This window comes from Ceratotherium simum, chromosome 17 (assembly GCF_057802395.1).
Source record: "Ceratotherium simum simum isolate JZ-2026a chromosome 17, ASM5780239v1, whole genome shotgun sequence".
Classification (NCBI taxonomy): Eukaryota; Metazoa; Chordata; class Mammalia; order Perissodactyla; family Rhinocerotidae; genus Ceratotherium; species Ceratotherium simum.
The window spans coordinates 19,411,419-19,429,414 of NC_141916.1; the positions used below are offsets into that span (position 1 = coordinate 19,411,419).

General features: G+C 35.7%; 1 protein-coding gene across 1 annotated transcript in view; it reads right to left on the reverse strand.

The window, feature by feature from the left end:
* The window catches only part of SPATS2 (spermatogenesis associated serine rich 2), a 62,809-nt gene that overhangs the window by 28,641 nt on the left and 16,172 nt on the right, over window positions 1–17,996 (reverse strand). Inside the window, 3 exon segments of the mRNA XM_004428985.3 lie at window positions 1,965–2,014; window positions 3,152–3,260; window positions 6,853–6,932. Coding sequence (XP_004429042.2) covers window positions 1,965–2,014; window positions 3,152–3,260; window positions 6,853–6,932 — 239 coding nt within the window.

Here is a 17,996-nt window from a genome sequence, read left to right on the forward strand (position 1 = left end):
AAATGATATATGTACAAGGTTATTCATTAAAGTATTGTTAATAGCAAAGGATTGGAAACAACCCAAATGTTGATCAATAAAGGACTGGTTAATTAAGTTATGGTACATCCAAACAGTAGGATGTCTATACACTCATAAAAAATATCAAGAAAGGTCTTTATATATTGACATGAAATAAGCTCCAAGATATATTACATGAAAAAAGAACAGGCAAAGAGGAGAATATATGTTCATATTTGCTTATATATGCATAAAATATCCTGGAAGATACATAAGAAATTGATAATACTGTTTGCCTCTAGAGTTGGGAACCAAACAGGTGGGGAATAGGGATGGATATTAACTTTTGTAGCTTTGAATTTTGAGCCACATGAATATATTACCTATGCAAATAGTAAAATTAAAACAAGCAAACAAAAAAGTCCTTTACCTTTTTGTCAACCCACAGCTCTACCAGCAGTACTTAATTCTATTCCTAAGGCTAGAATGACATGACTGGATCAATATTTCCCCAAACCCTTTTGGTGGCCCTTTCTAACAGGAGCACTGCTGGAACTCTAGATATAATTTTCTCCTCCCCACAGCTCTCATCTTTCTTTCTCTTAAATACTTTCTCCCATGTGAACTGGCTAAGTTTTCATATCATTGTCCCATGTTTATAATAACTACCTCAGTAACTGCTCATGGTCACAGCCTGCTGAACTAATCCTAACAGTTAACTGGACTGGATTTGGGCATTTGGGACTGCCAATCTGAAGCCATTTTTCTTTCTCCAAATTTTAAGAAATTTATGTGTTTCCAACACATATTTTTCCAGCTTCATGCATATCTTACATCACTAACAACTTATAAGCCTGGGCCAATAAATTAATAAACTGGTATTTTCCAGAGCACACACAGCTATTTATGTTGAGTGAAAGCAATGGGAAGAAGTTAAACAAATATTCAAAGCTACAGGTATGGAGAGCTTCAGAGGAATCTGTAGTGGTATTAGGTTCTCCTTAGAAAAAATTCTCAAGGGTCACTGAGGCCAAGCCTGGTTTGGTCAAGACCTGACAGAACTCCTAACAATGTGATTTAGAGACATCAAGAAAGCATTCCAGAACTCCAGCACTAACCTAATACAGGAAAAAAACATCCCGAAGAGACTTCATAGAGATACTTATCAAAACCCATATTTCAAGTATTTCCTAAAGGAGCTAAATTAGGAGCAAAGAGCTGTGGGAAGCATTTTGAGACCAGCTAGTATTCTTTGGGGAAAGCATTTCGGGTTTAAGTGGATGAGGAAAAGGGAATGAGAACTAATATGTTAGACATTGTATTAGGTACTTGTATTTGTTAGTATTATTTTCCTATTTTAGAGATGTGCAAACTAAGGCACACAAAGGTTAAGCAATACTTCCAAGTCACAAAGTGAATAAGTAGTGGAACAGGATATAAATCCAGTTCTAATTGACTCCATAGCCCAAGTGCCTTCTACCTCCCTAAATTGGAACATCAGACCCTTCTGCATAGCTAATAGTAGCAAAGCCCCTCTTTAGGTTTTAAGTCAAAGCTCCTTAATAGCAGAGACTACAACACCATTGTCTGACCTAAAAATCTGAACTATTTTAACCCATCTATGATACGAATGATGTTGAAATCCACCAGACTAGATCACTTTCTCTGGAGGAGCTCTGCTTTCCTTGACACGCTCTCTTGTTTCACCCCTGCCTAATATTAATATCCCCTCAGCAACTGCACCATGGCAGTCATTCTGTTTCCTGCCTTAAATCACATGGAGAAGACTGTGTGGTATTCTATGTACACAGCTGTGTCAATGTCACAGAAGAAGACTTTTTTTTTTAGCCAGGTGAACTGAAGATGCATATGTAAATCTTTTCTTTCAAATACTTTTTGCAGAGCCTAAATTTTTTTGTAATACAAATATTAATATCATTCTTTTAAATTTAATTCATTTTTACCTTTTTCTTGCCTGTTACTGTCCATTCTTTGAGTACTTCGCTGGCACTACCTGTAAGAGAAACAAATTACAGATTTTCTCTTTGACTACATACATGGTCAAGCAGGAATTAGTGACACTGCATTTAGTCTCACTGCTTGAGAATTTCCAAAGTTCTTAATAGGAAAAGTTAGGGTTCAAGTCTCTGAGCTAATGTAACGAGATAATCATGTCATGTTTACCTTTTGGAATACCTGCCCATTTAGATCCCCCTTCTCCATGTAATTTCCTCAGTAAGTTCTTCCAAGAAGAGCCTAATGTAGCCTGGCCATTTTGAAGATTCTTTTATTTATATAGCTTAAACTGAACACAAAGATGACTGGTTTCAGCCCAAGTATGCCATCCCCTCTCTTCCAGAAGATCACACACCACCTTGGCTATGTTGTTTTAGAGAGAGCTGTACACTACTCTAAACACAAATACTAACATTATAAAGAAAACAGACGATGCTGAAGAAAAACCTTATAGTATTTGGACTTGATTATTCTATCCTGGCAAATTCAGAAAAACAAACAGCAACAGGGAGACCTAATCCGACATTGCTATTCAATGATGCAGTAGCTTCCAGCAAAGTTTTTCTCAAACAAGTTATGTGGAAAGAAGTTTGCAGAACACTTCTCAACTCTATAAATCTGAAGGCGGGGCTAAGCCCTCCATTCTTCTATGTGTTAGATAAGCAAACTCAAACCCATACATTCAATCACTTGCTGGAGCCAAACTAAATGATATTGGAGCCTGGAAGAGAATGTTGAATCCTTGAATTTGCCATCTGTTGCTGGGCCTCTGAATCATTGCTTTGTCATCAAAAGTTTCTTAAATGCTTATTCAACCCAACTCTAATCAAGTCCCTTAATTACTGGCCACACGATTTCTTCTTAAATATCATTAGAGAATATTTTGAGTAAAATGATAGGGTTTTCTCAGCTTATCTCTTATTCCAGATATCATATAGCTTATGAATGAGTTATTTCTAGGACTGAAAGAGGTATCTTTAAGAGATATCTTTAAAAAATGGCATGTTATCATGGGGTGTTATGTTATCATGATATATCATCTATGAAACACCAGATTGCTAAATAAGTGTTATAGAAGTCTGAAGCAGCTTCTATTTGAACAAATACAAACATAAAAAAAATGAACTAGGATTACCTTCCATGAACGCTTGTACTGTTTTGTCCACACAATTATCAAAGTGCTGCAAAACCAGGATGATTTCATTGTTGCTCTTATTGGGAACTATTGCACGCACTGCATTTATCTGGAAAAGATGACAGGTCATTTAATTCTAACATCAGTAGGTCACTTGGCAACTGAGGCCTATTACAGAGAATAAAGGAAAGAGTGACATTTTTAACAGTATGTACCACTCTTTAGTGTCAGTGAGAGTACCACCATCTCACTGGGAATGATTAACAGATGAGTGATAACAGCACATAAAAAATTAATTTTAAAACTTAGAAAAGCAGAACATTTCTAGAAATAGATGGTATGTGCTAGATTTTATTTCAAGAAAGGGTGGTTTAATTTAGGTATCAGGTATTAATTTAGCACCAACATTTCCTCATTTTTAGCACACTGTAGAGAAAAGTGGGAAGCTTAATGAACCATTAACAATAACAACCTAGATTTTTGCATAGCATTTTTCAAAACATTTTTACTTTATATCATTTAATTGTATAGTAAGACTACAAAGATAATTTATAGAGATAATTTAAATTATTATAAACTATTTCAGGCATACAAAATATAATGAACACTCACTATATGACAGCCGGCTTCATAAAATAAAATGGATGCAATTAAAGCCCCCATGCAGTCCCTCATAAATCCTATTTCCCTCCTCTCCCCAGAGACTTCTACCTTGAATTTGGTGTTATTTTGATACGTTTTTGCACTTTGATGATGTATGCATGTATCCACAGGTGATATATATACTACTGTTTCGCATTACATAATATTATCATACATGTCTATATTCAATTTGCTTTTTCACATAAAGTTGTTTTTTAGATTTTTTTTCATGTTAATGATAATGCATCTCTTATTCATTTATTTTAACAGCTACATAGCATTTCCATTGTATGAATATAGCCAATTTATTCATTTTCCTGTTGATGGACACTTAGACTGTTTCCAATGTTTGCCTATTATGAAAAATGCTGTAATGAACATTCCCATGCTTATCTGCTGCTGAATCCTCAGTGCCTAAAACAATGTTTAGCACATTATGAGCAATAAAAAAGAAATCAGGTCTTCTGTGAACAGTGAGAGAATGTCTCTATTGTATATGACCACTAGTACCAATTTCTGAAAAGTAGGGATCTACAAATTCATTAGACAATGCCAAATTGCTCACTAAAATAGATATGCCAATTTTGTCAGATTTATTCTTAATGTATTTTATATTTTTTGAGATTAAAAACATATAATTTACAATAATTGCATATTCTGTTTTCATTTTTGTATATCAATTTTATATCCTGGAACCGTGATGAACTCTAATTATTATTCCTAATAATTTGTTGCTTTCTTGGTTTTTCTGTGTAGATAATTGTATTATCTATAAACAACAGCAGTTTTTTCCTTTCTTCCCAATCCTTATAATTTTCATTTTTCATCTTACTGCACAATGTGAAACTGGCTATTTCTCCAAGAAGACCTGTTTCTTTTTGGTAGGGAGTGGTAGTTAGAAACCAAGATCTCAGAGCTAGATGTGTTTATTGCTACTGGGGAGTCATTATTCCTAGGTCCTTTCATTGGATAGAGCTAGGAGATTTTGTTTTTTATAACATGAGTTCATACTGACATCTTCATCTCAAATATAATATTAAAAGGCTTTTTCTTATATGATTTTAAACATGTATCTATTTTCTCTAAACTGAAAGTTTTAGTTCCTAAAAATGTTAAATAAATTATTTACCGATTTGCTTTATTCTATAATATTCACAATATTACTAATAACCCTATGATATTACTAATGATAAAATATTGAGTAAAATTTAAGATTTATTTGCATTTCTTTTTGTTCTTTAAATATATCCCTCTAAACATGTACAGTAAGACGTCTGTGTTCAAAAGTGATTGAGAAGATTTGTTCTAGTTCACTCTTTCCCTGAAGGTGAAATATTTTTAGGATCTCAACTTTATATAAGATCTCAGCTCCAATTCTTAACCCAGGACAAGCCTTGGGTTTCAGGGCCCTGTGTGGTAAAACCCATTTGTTACTGAGACTGGAAAAACATGTCAGAGTTGCCTAGCTCAGGCTTACCACTCTGGTTTTTAGTTCCCTCTGTATTTTTATCCCCTAGAGATTTCCCTTACTTCTTGTGTTAAGCTATGCATTTAAAATGATGTATGTTATTTTTCATTCTGTATTTCCAGGTACTTTATATTAGGAATTTTCTCAGGTTATCTAGTCAGCCATACTGCTTGAAAAGGAAGTGCTTTTATAGATGAAGAGAAGTATCTTGTCCAAGTAGTAAGCAGAGTCTGTATTAGAACCTAAGTCTTTTTTAGTACACTTGCTTTCATATCATTCTATGCTTTTTTTGTTTCAGGCTTAATTGAACAATGATAAGGTTTAAAACCATACAAGTAGGAAGGTATATATAATCTATAATCCAAAGAGGGCTAACTTGTAATATACATTTTTGAGATGACCAAAAAACTTAGCACTGATCACTAAAATATGGACACTAGGCAAAACTTAGAGATTCGATGATAAAGGTAAGATTCTGATAACTTAAAATGTGAGTGTTTATATTATTGAACCAATATCCATAATCAACAATATACTTTTTTTATAAGACAGAGAAAGCACATAAAGCTTTTGTTTTATGTTTTCCTCAATATAGCTCACTAAAGGTTATATTACTAAAAACATCTGGTTTTCTTCCAAAGGAATATTACTTAGAAAATCTATTTTCCTGGTTGCTCTGTAGTCTCCTGGACTTAAGAATCCTCTTCAAGTGAATGGAAGACCCTATTCAGGTTGTTCTTTAAACAATGTTGCCAAATGAGACAGACATTTAGCCATATAAATATTATTTTTTACAATATTATTTAGTTAATTAATATTAAGATGTCTTCAAGATAATCTAGAATGAATATATATGGAGACATGCAAAGAAAATCATGTTTGCACTAATAGGCTCTGATTCCTCAAAACCTTCATGGTAGTTACATTGCCACTATGTATCAGAGAGTGTTTTGTTCTTAAAATTTCACTTTCTGGGGCCGGCCTGGTGGCGTACTAGTTAAGTTCGTGCGCTCTGCTTTGGCAGCCCAGGGTTTGCAGGTTCAGATCCTGGGCGCAGACCCAGACACTGCTTATCAAGCCATGCTGTGGCAGGCATCCCACATAAAATAGAGGAAGATGGGCACAGATGTTAGCTCAGGGCCAATCTTCCTCAGCAAAAAGAAGACTGGCAGCAGATGTTAGCTCAGGGCTAAACTTCCTCACACACACACAAAAAAATTTCACTTTCTTGGGGCTGGCCTGGTGGTGCAGTGGTTAAGTTCATCACACTCTGCTTTGGCAGCCCGGTTTTGGATCCCAGTGTGGATCTATACTACTCGTTAAGCCACGCTGTGGCAGCAACCCACATACAAAATAGAGGAAGATTGGCCACAGATGTTAGCTCAGGGTAAATCTTCCTCAAAAAGAGGAAGATTGGCGACACATGTTAGCTCAGAGCAAATCTTCCTCAGCAAAAAAAAAAAAAAAAAAAAAAATCAAAAATCAAAAATCAAAAATCACTTTCTTAATGAGTTTGTGTAGCCACTGACCGTATTAGTACCTAAATTTTACTACGACATTCAAGTTTACTATCCATAGTAACTAGTCATACCTTCTCTTTCATGTTTTCAAAAGCTCCTCCCTGGGCCAGTACAGTATTGGACTGCAAATCAAAAATGAATCCTGATGAATCTGAAAGAACGAGAAGGGAAAAATATATTCAACATGATCCAAGACTAACATGTAATTCATACCCCAAATAGAAGGCCAAGACCAACTGCTTTCCTCCCATAAGCAGTTAACAACAACTTAGTTGCTATTTGCAAATTCTACTATACAGATAACTGATAACTACATTTTTAGTTGAAATTACAAAATAAAATTTGATTTTAATAGACACTGTCACAGGTTGAGAAAAAACACTAAATACATCAATATATTAGACTGTCCAGTAATCTTTGATATCTTTAACTATCCTATCTTAATTTAAAAGGCTCACTAAAAATGTTGCAATAGCTCCCCCAAGTAAGATTTAACACTAACGAATATGAAATGTGAGCGAAAATGACAGCTTCTGTAGAATTAATAATAACACAAGAAAGTAATTTCCATCTTCTAGACTGTACCACACACATCACATTCTTAGCCTATGAACTCCATGAATACATTCAGGTTTGTGTCCCCAGTATAAAGCTTGACAAAGCAATGTACCAGCGTTTACACTACCAGAACAATATGGGAAAACTTAGTTCAATGCGATTGAACAGAAACAAGTTTGTTTTCCCTGTACTGATAAAGAAAAGGCTATCTGCAAGTTTAATCAATTTCTTTACTTGTGACTATGTGATCAATAAATTACCTCAGCTTTAACAGATGACAACTTTTTTTTTTTTTTTGGGAGGAAGATCAGCCCTGAGCTAACATCTGTGCTAATCCTCCTCTTTTTGCTGAGGAAGGCCGGCTCTGAGCTAACATCCATTGCCAATCCTCCTTCTCCTTTTTCTCCCCAAAGCCCCAGTAGATAGTTGTATGTCATAGTTGCATGTCCTTCTAGTTGCTGTATGTGGGACGTGGCCTCAGCATGGCCGGACAAGCGGTGCGTCTGTGCGTGCCCGGATCTGACGCGTGCCCACATCCGAACCCAGGCCGCCAGCAGCGGAGCCCGCACACATAACCGCTAAGCCATGGGGCGGGCCAGACAACTTGTTTTTTAATCTAATAAGATACAATCCCAGGAAATAGTTGGAGTGTTTCTCAAATTCTGATGTGTATACTTATCATCTTGGGAATTTAGGTTAAAATGCAGGTTCTGATTCAGTAGTCTGGCCTATGGCCTGAGATTTTTACTCCCAGGTGGTTATCAACAGTGCTGATCCATACACCGTACTTGGGAGTAGTTTGGGGGTTAGAATTTCAACAAAGCAAGTAAAAGGGGAAATTTTGAAAAAAGGGGTTGCTATGGTCTTAATGTTTGTGTCCCCCCAAATTCATATGTTGAAATCCTCACCCCCAAAATGGTATTAGTAGGTGAGGCCTTTGGGAAGTGATTAGGTCATGAGGGTGGAGTCCTCATGAATGGCATTAATGCTCTTATAAGAGATTCCACAGAGCTCCCTAGCCCCTGCCAACCATGTGAGGCTACAACAAGGAGGTCACAGACTTCTATGACTGGGAAGAGGGCCCTCACCCGACCATGCTGGCACTCTGATCTCAGACTGCCAGCCTCTAGAACTGTGAAAAATAAATTTATGTTGTTTGTAAGCCACCCAGTCTGTGGTATTTTGTTATAGCTGTCTGAACAGAATAAGACAGGAGTATAAAAAATACAGTAATATTCTAGTATACTTTCCAAATTCTTTTGCTATTATTACAGATGTGTTTTAATTAAAGCTTCTTTTAAAGCTCAGTCTTTATCCTGTGTTTTCAAATATCTCCTAGTTGCTATGGAAGACTGATAATTTATAAGTTAGAACGATAACAACATTTTGGTACTAAAAGTGGAAAAGAGGATATGAACAGATCCTATGTCATTCCAAGAGAAACTATGCTTGACAATTACCAATGAACCATGAATTAATTTAGAATTAACCTTTGTAATACTGGCACTTTCGAGACTGTTACCCAAATGAAAAATCAGGTTGCGCTTACAAACTCAGTACTTTAGCCTGAGTTTTCCAGATGACTACATGTTTAATTCCCAATTATCTTTATTAATTGAAAAGGGACACAGTATATAAAGATTAAAATCCTTTACAGGCAAAATACTATCCAGTAATCTCCTCAGAATTGCTTATAGGTTAGCCAAACGATATAACTTGAATATTATAAGTACCCTCCCCCAAAGAGGTATTACTGAGCAGTGAGATGATACAAAGGATATCAATAATGTCGTTAGAGAATCAAAGTACTAGTCTCTCTTAGGGAAAGGAGGGAACACAAAGTAAAACATCATTTTGGGGTCTATATTTAAATGAACTATTATTATTACTACCTTATACATCATCTAACACTATTTATTTAGTGTTATTTATTTTTCCTTTAACAACACACTGGAAGAAACAAAGTGCAAGGAAAACAAAGAGTAGTTCTGCCAACACCTTCTGTTATTGTCCCCCCAAAATTAGCATAAAGTATTTTTAGGGTTTATCTGGCATACTAATTAGGAAAATGATTAAAAATACATAAGGCAGCTATTTCAGTTAGGATCCCAGCAGGAAACAAATGGCACACTCAAATTGGGAAATCTGAGGAAGGTTTAATAAAGGGACTATATTCAAAGATGCTAGCAGGGAGTAGGGAAACCATAAAATGGAGGGCAGTACCCCTTGGCTAATAACAGCAATGTTCATTGCTATCCCAAGGTTTTAAAGGGGTATAAGGAGGGAGCAATTACTGGAACCCAGAGACAGAAAGTTCTTTCATCTTTGTTTCATCTGGTGTGGAGAGGCCACAGGACAGTAGCTGTGACCTTTGGTCAAAGGACACGGTAAGCCCACAGTGACCCCTCAAGGAAAGATTGGGGGAATAAGTACCCCTCCCTCACTATCCTCTCTGCCTCTGCTGCCCAATGGCCAAACCCAACCAGAAGCCACAGGGCAAGAGAGACACTGAGACAGTCCATAGAGGTCAGCCTCCCAGGGCATAAATGCCAATTTTGTATTATCTTCTAAATCATGGGTTCACCAAAAAGGGAAAGCAATAATCTAACATCCTAACCGTCTATGCACCAGCTGATATTGCCTCTTTTAACGTAAATCAACAACTCAAGTAGATTCAAAACCATGTTTCAATGAACTGGAGCTTAAACACTTCTCAGCATTACAGAGAAAGTCATTTTTAATTCCCATCAATAATATTTAGTGATTTAACAATTCTCTTATTTTTTCATGCAAAGATAACCTAAGATTTACTTAATTCCACTGGTAGAAAATAAGGCAGGATCTCATCCTTCTGTATCTATCCTATGGTAGAAGAGCATGTATACTCTACAGAAATAAATTTTTATAAAGAAAAAAATGCAGTTAAATACTACTCTCAGGCAAGATTCATAAAGAATACAAGGAACCCTTGAGCTTGAGCTTTCTTATTATCGTTTATGTCACTCTATTAGGAACCATCTCAGAAGATTCTTGGAATTATTTCAAATAGCACACATTTAGGAACATTTTGGAAAAAGTATGTTATTTACAGTATCACTGACATATTTGTAAATACTGCAGGGTTTTTTTTATTATTGTTTTTGCTGGCTTCAAAAACCAGGCAAAAGTTGTTCTAGGCACTGAGGATGACACAAATATATCTGAGTCTGATTATCCCATGTATCAAATCAACCTTGAACAAGTATCTTAAGCTTTGAAACATAGTCTAATTCTGTTGTTAATTTATAATTTAACCTGTAGACCATATTATATTGGAAGTTTTTTATAATTAATTTGGTTAAAAGTTCTGATTATATTCACACCTATCAGGATGAATATTATCAAAAAAAAAAAAAGAAAGAAAACAAGTCTTGGTAAGAATGTGGAGAAATTGGAACTCTCATAACATTGTTGGTGGGAATGTAAAATGGTATAGCTGCTGTGGAAAGCTGTATGGTGGTTCCTTAAATAATTAAACACAGAATTATCATATGATCCAGCAATTCCACTTCTGGGTACGCACACAGAAGAACTGAAAGCAGCAACTTGAACAAATATTTGTACACCCACGTTCGTAGCAGCCTAATTCACAATAGCCAAAAGGTGGTAGCAACGAAGTTTCCATCGTCAGATGAACGTATAAACAAAATGTGGTATACATATACACAATGGAATATTTTTCAGCATTAAAAAGGAAGGAAATTCTGACACACCCTATATGGATGAATCTTGAAGACATTATACTAAGTGAAATAAGCCAGTCACAAAAGGACAAATACTGTATGATTCCACTTACATAGAGCCACATATAGTAGTCAAATTAATAGAGACAAAAAGTAGAATGGTGGTTGCCAGGGGATGGGGGCAGGGGTGAAATGGCAAATTATTGTTTAATAGGTATAGAGTTTCAGTTTTGCAAGACAAAAAAGTTGTGGAGACGGATAGTAGTGATGGTTGCACAGCAATGTGAATATACTTAATGCCACTGAACTGTACACTTAAAAATGGTTAAAATGGTAAATTTCATGTTATGTAAATTTTACCACAATTAAAAATTTTTAAGTTCTGATTATATAGGATGTTCAGAAAATAAAATAGCACTTTTTTCTAATGTAAATTTTAAAATGTAAGGATCTCTTACTGAGATTCCAAATTAATTTCTGCAACAAATATTTGGTAAGCACCTACCAGGAGCCAAGATAGGCACTGAAGATACAATATACAATGGTGAACAAGACATCTACGGTTCCTGCTTTCTTAGTTTTATAGTCTAGTGCAAAAGACGAGTAATAAATAAATAAGCAAACATCTCAATATGATAGCAACTGTGCATTAGTTTATCAAATTGCACAGTACAAAGTACATATACTAGATCTCCACAATAACACTATTATGAGGTGAAGATTATTAAAAGCTTTACTACTTGGGTCCTATCTAAAAAGGTTTAGCAGAGCTAATATTATGAACACACACTAAGGCTCTTTGAAAGTACTGACGTGAATTTGATCTAATTATTAAAGAGCAAATTGTCTCCTTCATGGAAAAGCCTATCCCCCAAATTTCAGGCTGCTTACAGTACAGATAAGCATACAGGGGGCTCAACCCAGGCATGGAGTAAGTCTAAGGATTTTTATAGGGGCTACTGATTTTGTATCTTTAAATCCAACAACAAAAAAACTTATGAGTTTTGATTCTTTATATGTTTTTTTCATTAACATAGATGATGGCAAATTACTATATTATCCCCTCTGACAAGTGAGGAGAAAGATGGAATTATAATCCCTCCCAAAATACCTTCTCTTAATTTTACATTGATGAGAAAATCAGCCACAGTACTATTCCTTACCCAAAGTTGCACAGTAAGAAACCTACTGCAGAATCAAGGACAGAGTCCAAGTTTTATGCTATACAACATTAGCGCTATAACTTATAAATATAGTAATTCTCAAGTTGCCATTACTTTAACAGTACCTTGGTGTATCACCTTTCTTCTAAGGGTCTCAGACTCTTGTTATTACTCACTGATATTCCTTACACACACATAAAACAAGTTGGGTAACAAAATTATTTACATTTCATCATGGCCAAAGAGAGACCACAGAGGTAAGATGTAATTAAATGCAGGTAAGCCCAGAGGTGAAGAAGCCTAGAAGTACAGATAACCTAACAAGTATGACGATCACTTGTCATATTTTCTCAAATGGTATCAACTTCCTCTTAAAAATTAAAAAGTAAACTCAAGAGCAGAGGTTATTTAAGTGTCAATTCTTGTAGAAGTGATATCTCATGAACAATTAAACAACCTAAGATCTCCTTTAGCCTGAATACAGCCGATACTCAACCACCTAAAAGAAGATAACCAGTCTCTGAGAATTGCCTGTTCTCATACTAATTTTGAGAATAATCCACATACAAACCATCAATAAAATGACAAGTGGAGTTCAGTTTCTTCAGGTGCACTAAGGGCAAATATAGGGACGGGGTTGTATTGCACAATATGAGTGCAAGGAAAAGAAAGTTACTGTTACAGGTACTACTACTAAAGCCTAGGGTGCATTACCAACTTCAGTTTCCTAGGTAATAATGTTCTCTTTTGCCAATTTACCACCTAAGCTTGGTAGAATTAGGACTGTCTTTATAAGAAATAAGATATTTATTTTAAAAATAAAATGTGTAAATAATGGGGAATCAGGCTTTGAAGGGAAGCAAATCAGAGATGAGAAATTTAGAAAGACAACTATGTAAAAATGCCATTTTGTGCAACTTTTAGTCTGCTTTAAATAATTCTACTATAGTGTACTGTTGTAGCCTTCTGAAATGCTAACACTTTTCTATATTTAGTTCTTTAATAGTTATTTAAGGGGCTGGCCCGGTGGCGCAAGCGGTTAAGTGCGCATGCTCTGCTGCGGCGGCCCAGGGTTCACTGGTTCCGATCCTAGGCGAGCACCGATGCACTGCTTGTTGAGCCATGCTATGGCGGCGTCCCATATAAAGCAGAGGAAGATGGGCACGGATGTTAGCTCAGGGCCAATCTTCCTCAGAAAAAAAGAGGAGGATTGGCATCAGATGTTAGGTCAGGGCTGATCTTCCTCACACACACACAAAAAAAGTTATTTAAGAAAGCTCCATCTTGCTTGCCATTGGCCAAACATAAAAGTGCTCTCAGTGGGTTGTAAGGATATAGACCTACTGTCTCATCAACTGGTCTTCCTGGCCATCTCAGATGACTACTGCAGCTTACACGTTTAGAAAAAATCCACACTTCAACTACCAATCAATCTGCTAAGTGGGTCTTCAATGAAAGAAAGCAGGCTTTTATCTTCCTGTTATCTCTGCTTTCATTTATCATACAGTCTTAATAGCTGATTAATTTTTTTCTTTACTTCACTCCTTTGAGTGCTTCTTCAACTACATTCTGAAGGATACTATGCCTCTTCTTGTAAGACAAAGCACTTATGCTGGGCAATTTCCAGACTTCTAGAATGAGTTCTGATTTTTCCAGGTAGAGCTTGATGGAAATTCAGGGTTTTTATTACAGACACAGACAAGCAATTAAATCCTACCTTACTCTCACCAAAAGATTTTCCCAGGTTTCCAGCAGGTGCAACAGAATAAACTTCTATTTTTTAAGTTCCAGGAATTTTTGAGGGTCTCATTGTTTAAAAGATTCACTGGTTCCAATAATAATTCTGTCAATTCCTTCACAAATGGTGATTTGGAAGGAAATTCAGTCCCCCTTTCAAAAACCATCTAAGGAATATACTCTAGAGACTAGCCAGGAGACAATGATATTGATTTTAATGCCCAACCTCTTCTGTCTCAATGCCATCTCTCATTAGTCTGAAATTAGTTCTCCCACTTACGAAATGAAATGTATAGTTTAAAAAAAATTATCTCCTATTCCTTACTGTCCTTTAGATTCTCAGGAATTCTACCAGTTGTTCTAGGAAAGAAACTCAATTTCATAAGTCAAAAAAATTAAAGCATTTAAGAACTGTAATTTTTTTAAAAGCACTCAAATAAATCTTCAATTATTAAGATCAGTACACTTTCTTTGCTGATTCCAGATCATCTCTGAGCCGAGGTTTTATTCGCAAAACTTTGTACGTAGTTCCAGGGATTACATGAATTCAAACAGTTACTTAGAAAATTATGAAGCTATATGATGACTATTTTGATATCTGTTTAGGGCCAACTTTCAGGCTTTTTAAAGGAATGGGGCACAAAAATGGGATAAAAATTAAAATATTTAGTTAAGTCTTTATTTCCAAGTAGTAAGAAGGATTGACTTGAGTTTTACCTTTCTGCTTGTTAATCTCTCCCTGCCCTTTGGGAAAGGGAAAAATAAATTGTGATGTGGCTAAAAGATGGACAGTCAGCAAAAATAGGGGGGAAAAAAAGAAATCAAGGAACATGGATAATCTAAAACCCAGAAAATCAGTCTGCAAATACTTCAAGCCTTATAAAATGCCTATGTATGAGATGGTCAATTAGGTCTGAACAAAAATATACTTTCAGCTACTAAGGTCTCATTCTCAGTTTCTCTTACAAGTCAAACCCTCATTTTTTGATCTCACTAAAATTTCTCTATTTAATGGGATCTTCTGTTTTATGAGACCATTATTCTTGGATGTTATTACAGTGTATGCCATATTTCTGGGCTTAGATGGATTGAGGGAGTTGAACACATAGTTTAAAAAAAAACTATTTCCTACTCCTCACTGTCCTTCAGATTCTCAAGAAGTCTACCCACTATCACAGGAAAGACACTCAATTCTACAAGTCAAAAAAATTAAAACATTTAAGAACTGTGATATTTAAAAGTCAAACAAATGTTGAATTACTAAGATCAGTACAGACTAGCTGGTAGAATTCCTGAGAAGATGAAGGAGAGTGAGGAGGAGGAAATAATTTTGTTTTTAAACTGTGCGTTTCATTTCATACGTGGTAGAACCAATATCAGTTTAGGTCTGAGAGACATTCTATTTGTCATTGTAAAAGACTTTGCGTTGGCTATTCCTTCTAGCACTGTAAAATAGCGATGTCTTTCCTCTCCACTCCATCTCATCCCTCTTCTTTCAAAGTACAGAAATGAACAAGTCAAAATCCTAATAGCATGCTTCTGTCTCCAAAACGACGACCTTTCTCATAAAACTACAGCACTGCAAAATCTGTCACTCTTTACTCATTAACCTTCATGCAAATAAGAATTAAATCTGTCAGATTCTTCTTTCTTATACTGACTTACGGATCAATAATCTACTTTGATTATAAATATTTCTATTTCCAAATAGTTGTTACAATTATCACAAGGTGGCCACTATCTTTGAAGTGTTATACTTGTGAAGGTAAGAAACAGGCTACCTAAATAACATATTTATTTAAGCCCATTCTGTCCTAATGAAATATTTTCTTTTAAAAAATTTTTCTTGTGAAACATAACACATTTACAGTGCACACACACATAAAATATCACAGTTTGATAATTTATCACAAAACAAATACCCAAGCACTACTACCCAGGTTAAGAAACACTGCTAACACCCTATAAGTTCTCCTTACGTTCCCCTCCATCATTATCTCCTCGCGTTTGCCAAAGGTCACCACTCTCCAAACTTCCTTTCTTTATAGTTGATACCACCCAAGCACACATGCCCAAATACTGTGGTCAAGTTTTACTTTTATCTATAAAAGAAATAATTCTGTATATATATTTTATTTTTGGTGCATGGCTTGTTTTGCTCAACACTGTGTTTGTAAAGTTCATGCATATTCTTGCAAAGAAATGTAGTTGTTCATTTTCCTTGCTGAATAATATTTCATTGTATGATTATGCCATTGTTATTTACCTATTCTGCTAGTGACAGACAACTGGGTTACTTCTAGGTTTTGGCTAGTACAAACAATGCTGTTTTGAATATTCTTGTACAAGTCTCCTGTTGTATCTGGGAATGCATTTCTGTTGAGTATACCCAGGAACAGAACTAAGTTATAACATATGTGTATCTTCAACTTTAGTAGATAATGTCAAACAGTTTTTCAGAGTAGCTATACCAATTTAAACTTCCACTAGCAGTTTTTGAAAGTTTCTATTGCTCCATATACTCACACTCTTGGTACTGTTAATCTTTTGAATTTTAGTATTCTGCTATAAAAGTAGTAGTATCTTAGGGTTTCAGTCTGCATTTTACTCATTTCAAAAGAGACTGAGTGCCTTTACACATGTTATTAGCCATTTTGTTCTCTTTCCTGACATGGCTACTCTTGCCCAGTTTTTGGAGAGAGAATTGTCTTTTGTTTATTGATTTGTAGTAATTCTCTATCATTTAAACATGATGCAAGTTTCTTCTCCCATTCTGTGACTTGCCTTTTTACTCCCTTAACTGTGCCTTTTGATGAACAGAAGTTCTTAATTTTAATGTAATGATGCATTGACATCAATTCTTTTCCTTTAGGGTTAGTGCTTTTCATATCTATTTAAAAAGTTTTTCCAGGGCCAGCCCCGCGGTGTAGTGGTTGAGTTTGGCGCGCTCTGCTTCAGCAGCCTGGGTTAACAGGTTTGGATACGAGGCATGGACCTACACCACTAGTCAGCAATGCTGTGGCGGTGACCCACATACAAAAAATAGAGGAAGACTGGCACAGATGTTAGCTCAGGGCTAATCTTCCTCAAGGAAAAGAAAAAAAAAAGAGGATTGGCACAGACGTTAGCTCAGGGCTAATCTTCCTCAAGGAAAAAACAAAGGGGAGGATTGGCAACTGATGTTAACTCAGGGTGACTCTTCCTCACTAAAAAAAAAAACAAAAAAAACTGGAAAAAAAAAAAAGTTTTTCCCTGAGATGATGTCAGAAACTCGCTTCAAAAATAATCCACTGAGGGGCCGGCCCCGTGGCTTAGCAGTTAAGTGGGTGCACTCCGCTGCTGGCGGCCTGGGTTCGGATCCCGGGTGTGCACCGACGCACCGCTTCTCCGGCCATGCTGAGGCCGCGTCCCACATACAGCAACTAGAAGGATGTGCAGCTATGACATACAACTATCTACTGGGGCTTTGGGGGAAAAATAAACAAATAAATAAAATTATAAAACTGCTCTAAAAAATGAAGTCTATTAAAACATTTAAAAGTGCTATTTAGAAAAAAAAGTCCTTCCTATTCTGAGGTCTTGAAGATATTCTTCTAAATTAACATTTTCAAGCTTTATTGTTTTGCCTTTCACATTTAGATTTATAATCTAAACCTTGGAACTGATTTATAGGTTTGAAGTAAAGTAAGGAACAAGAGTTGTATTTTTTTCCATATGGATTTCCAAATGTCTCAGAACTAACAGAAAAAAAAAGACTATCCTTTCCTCAATGCTCTGCAGTGCTACCTTTTAAGTAAATAAAATCTCCATATGTGAATAGACCTGTTTCTGGGCTCTCTGTTTCATTTGTCTATATTTCCATCTTATGGCGATACCATATTGTCTTAATTACTATAGTTTTATGATAATAAGTCTTAATATCTGATACAGTAAGTTTTCTGACCTTGCTATTATCATTTAAGAATTCTTTGGCTATTCTTGGCCCTTTGCATTGTCATATACATTTCAGAATCACTTTGTCAAGTAGCATAAAAA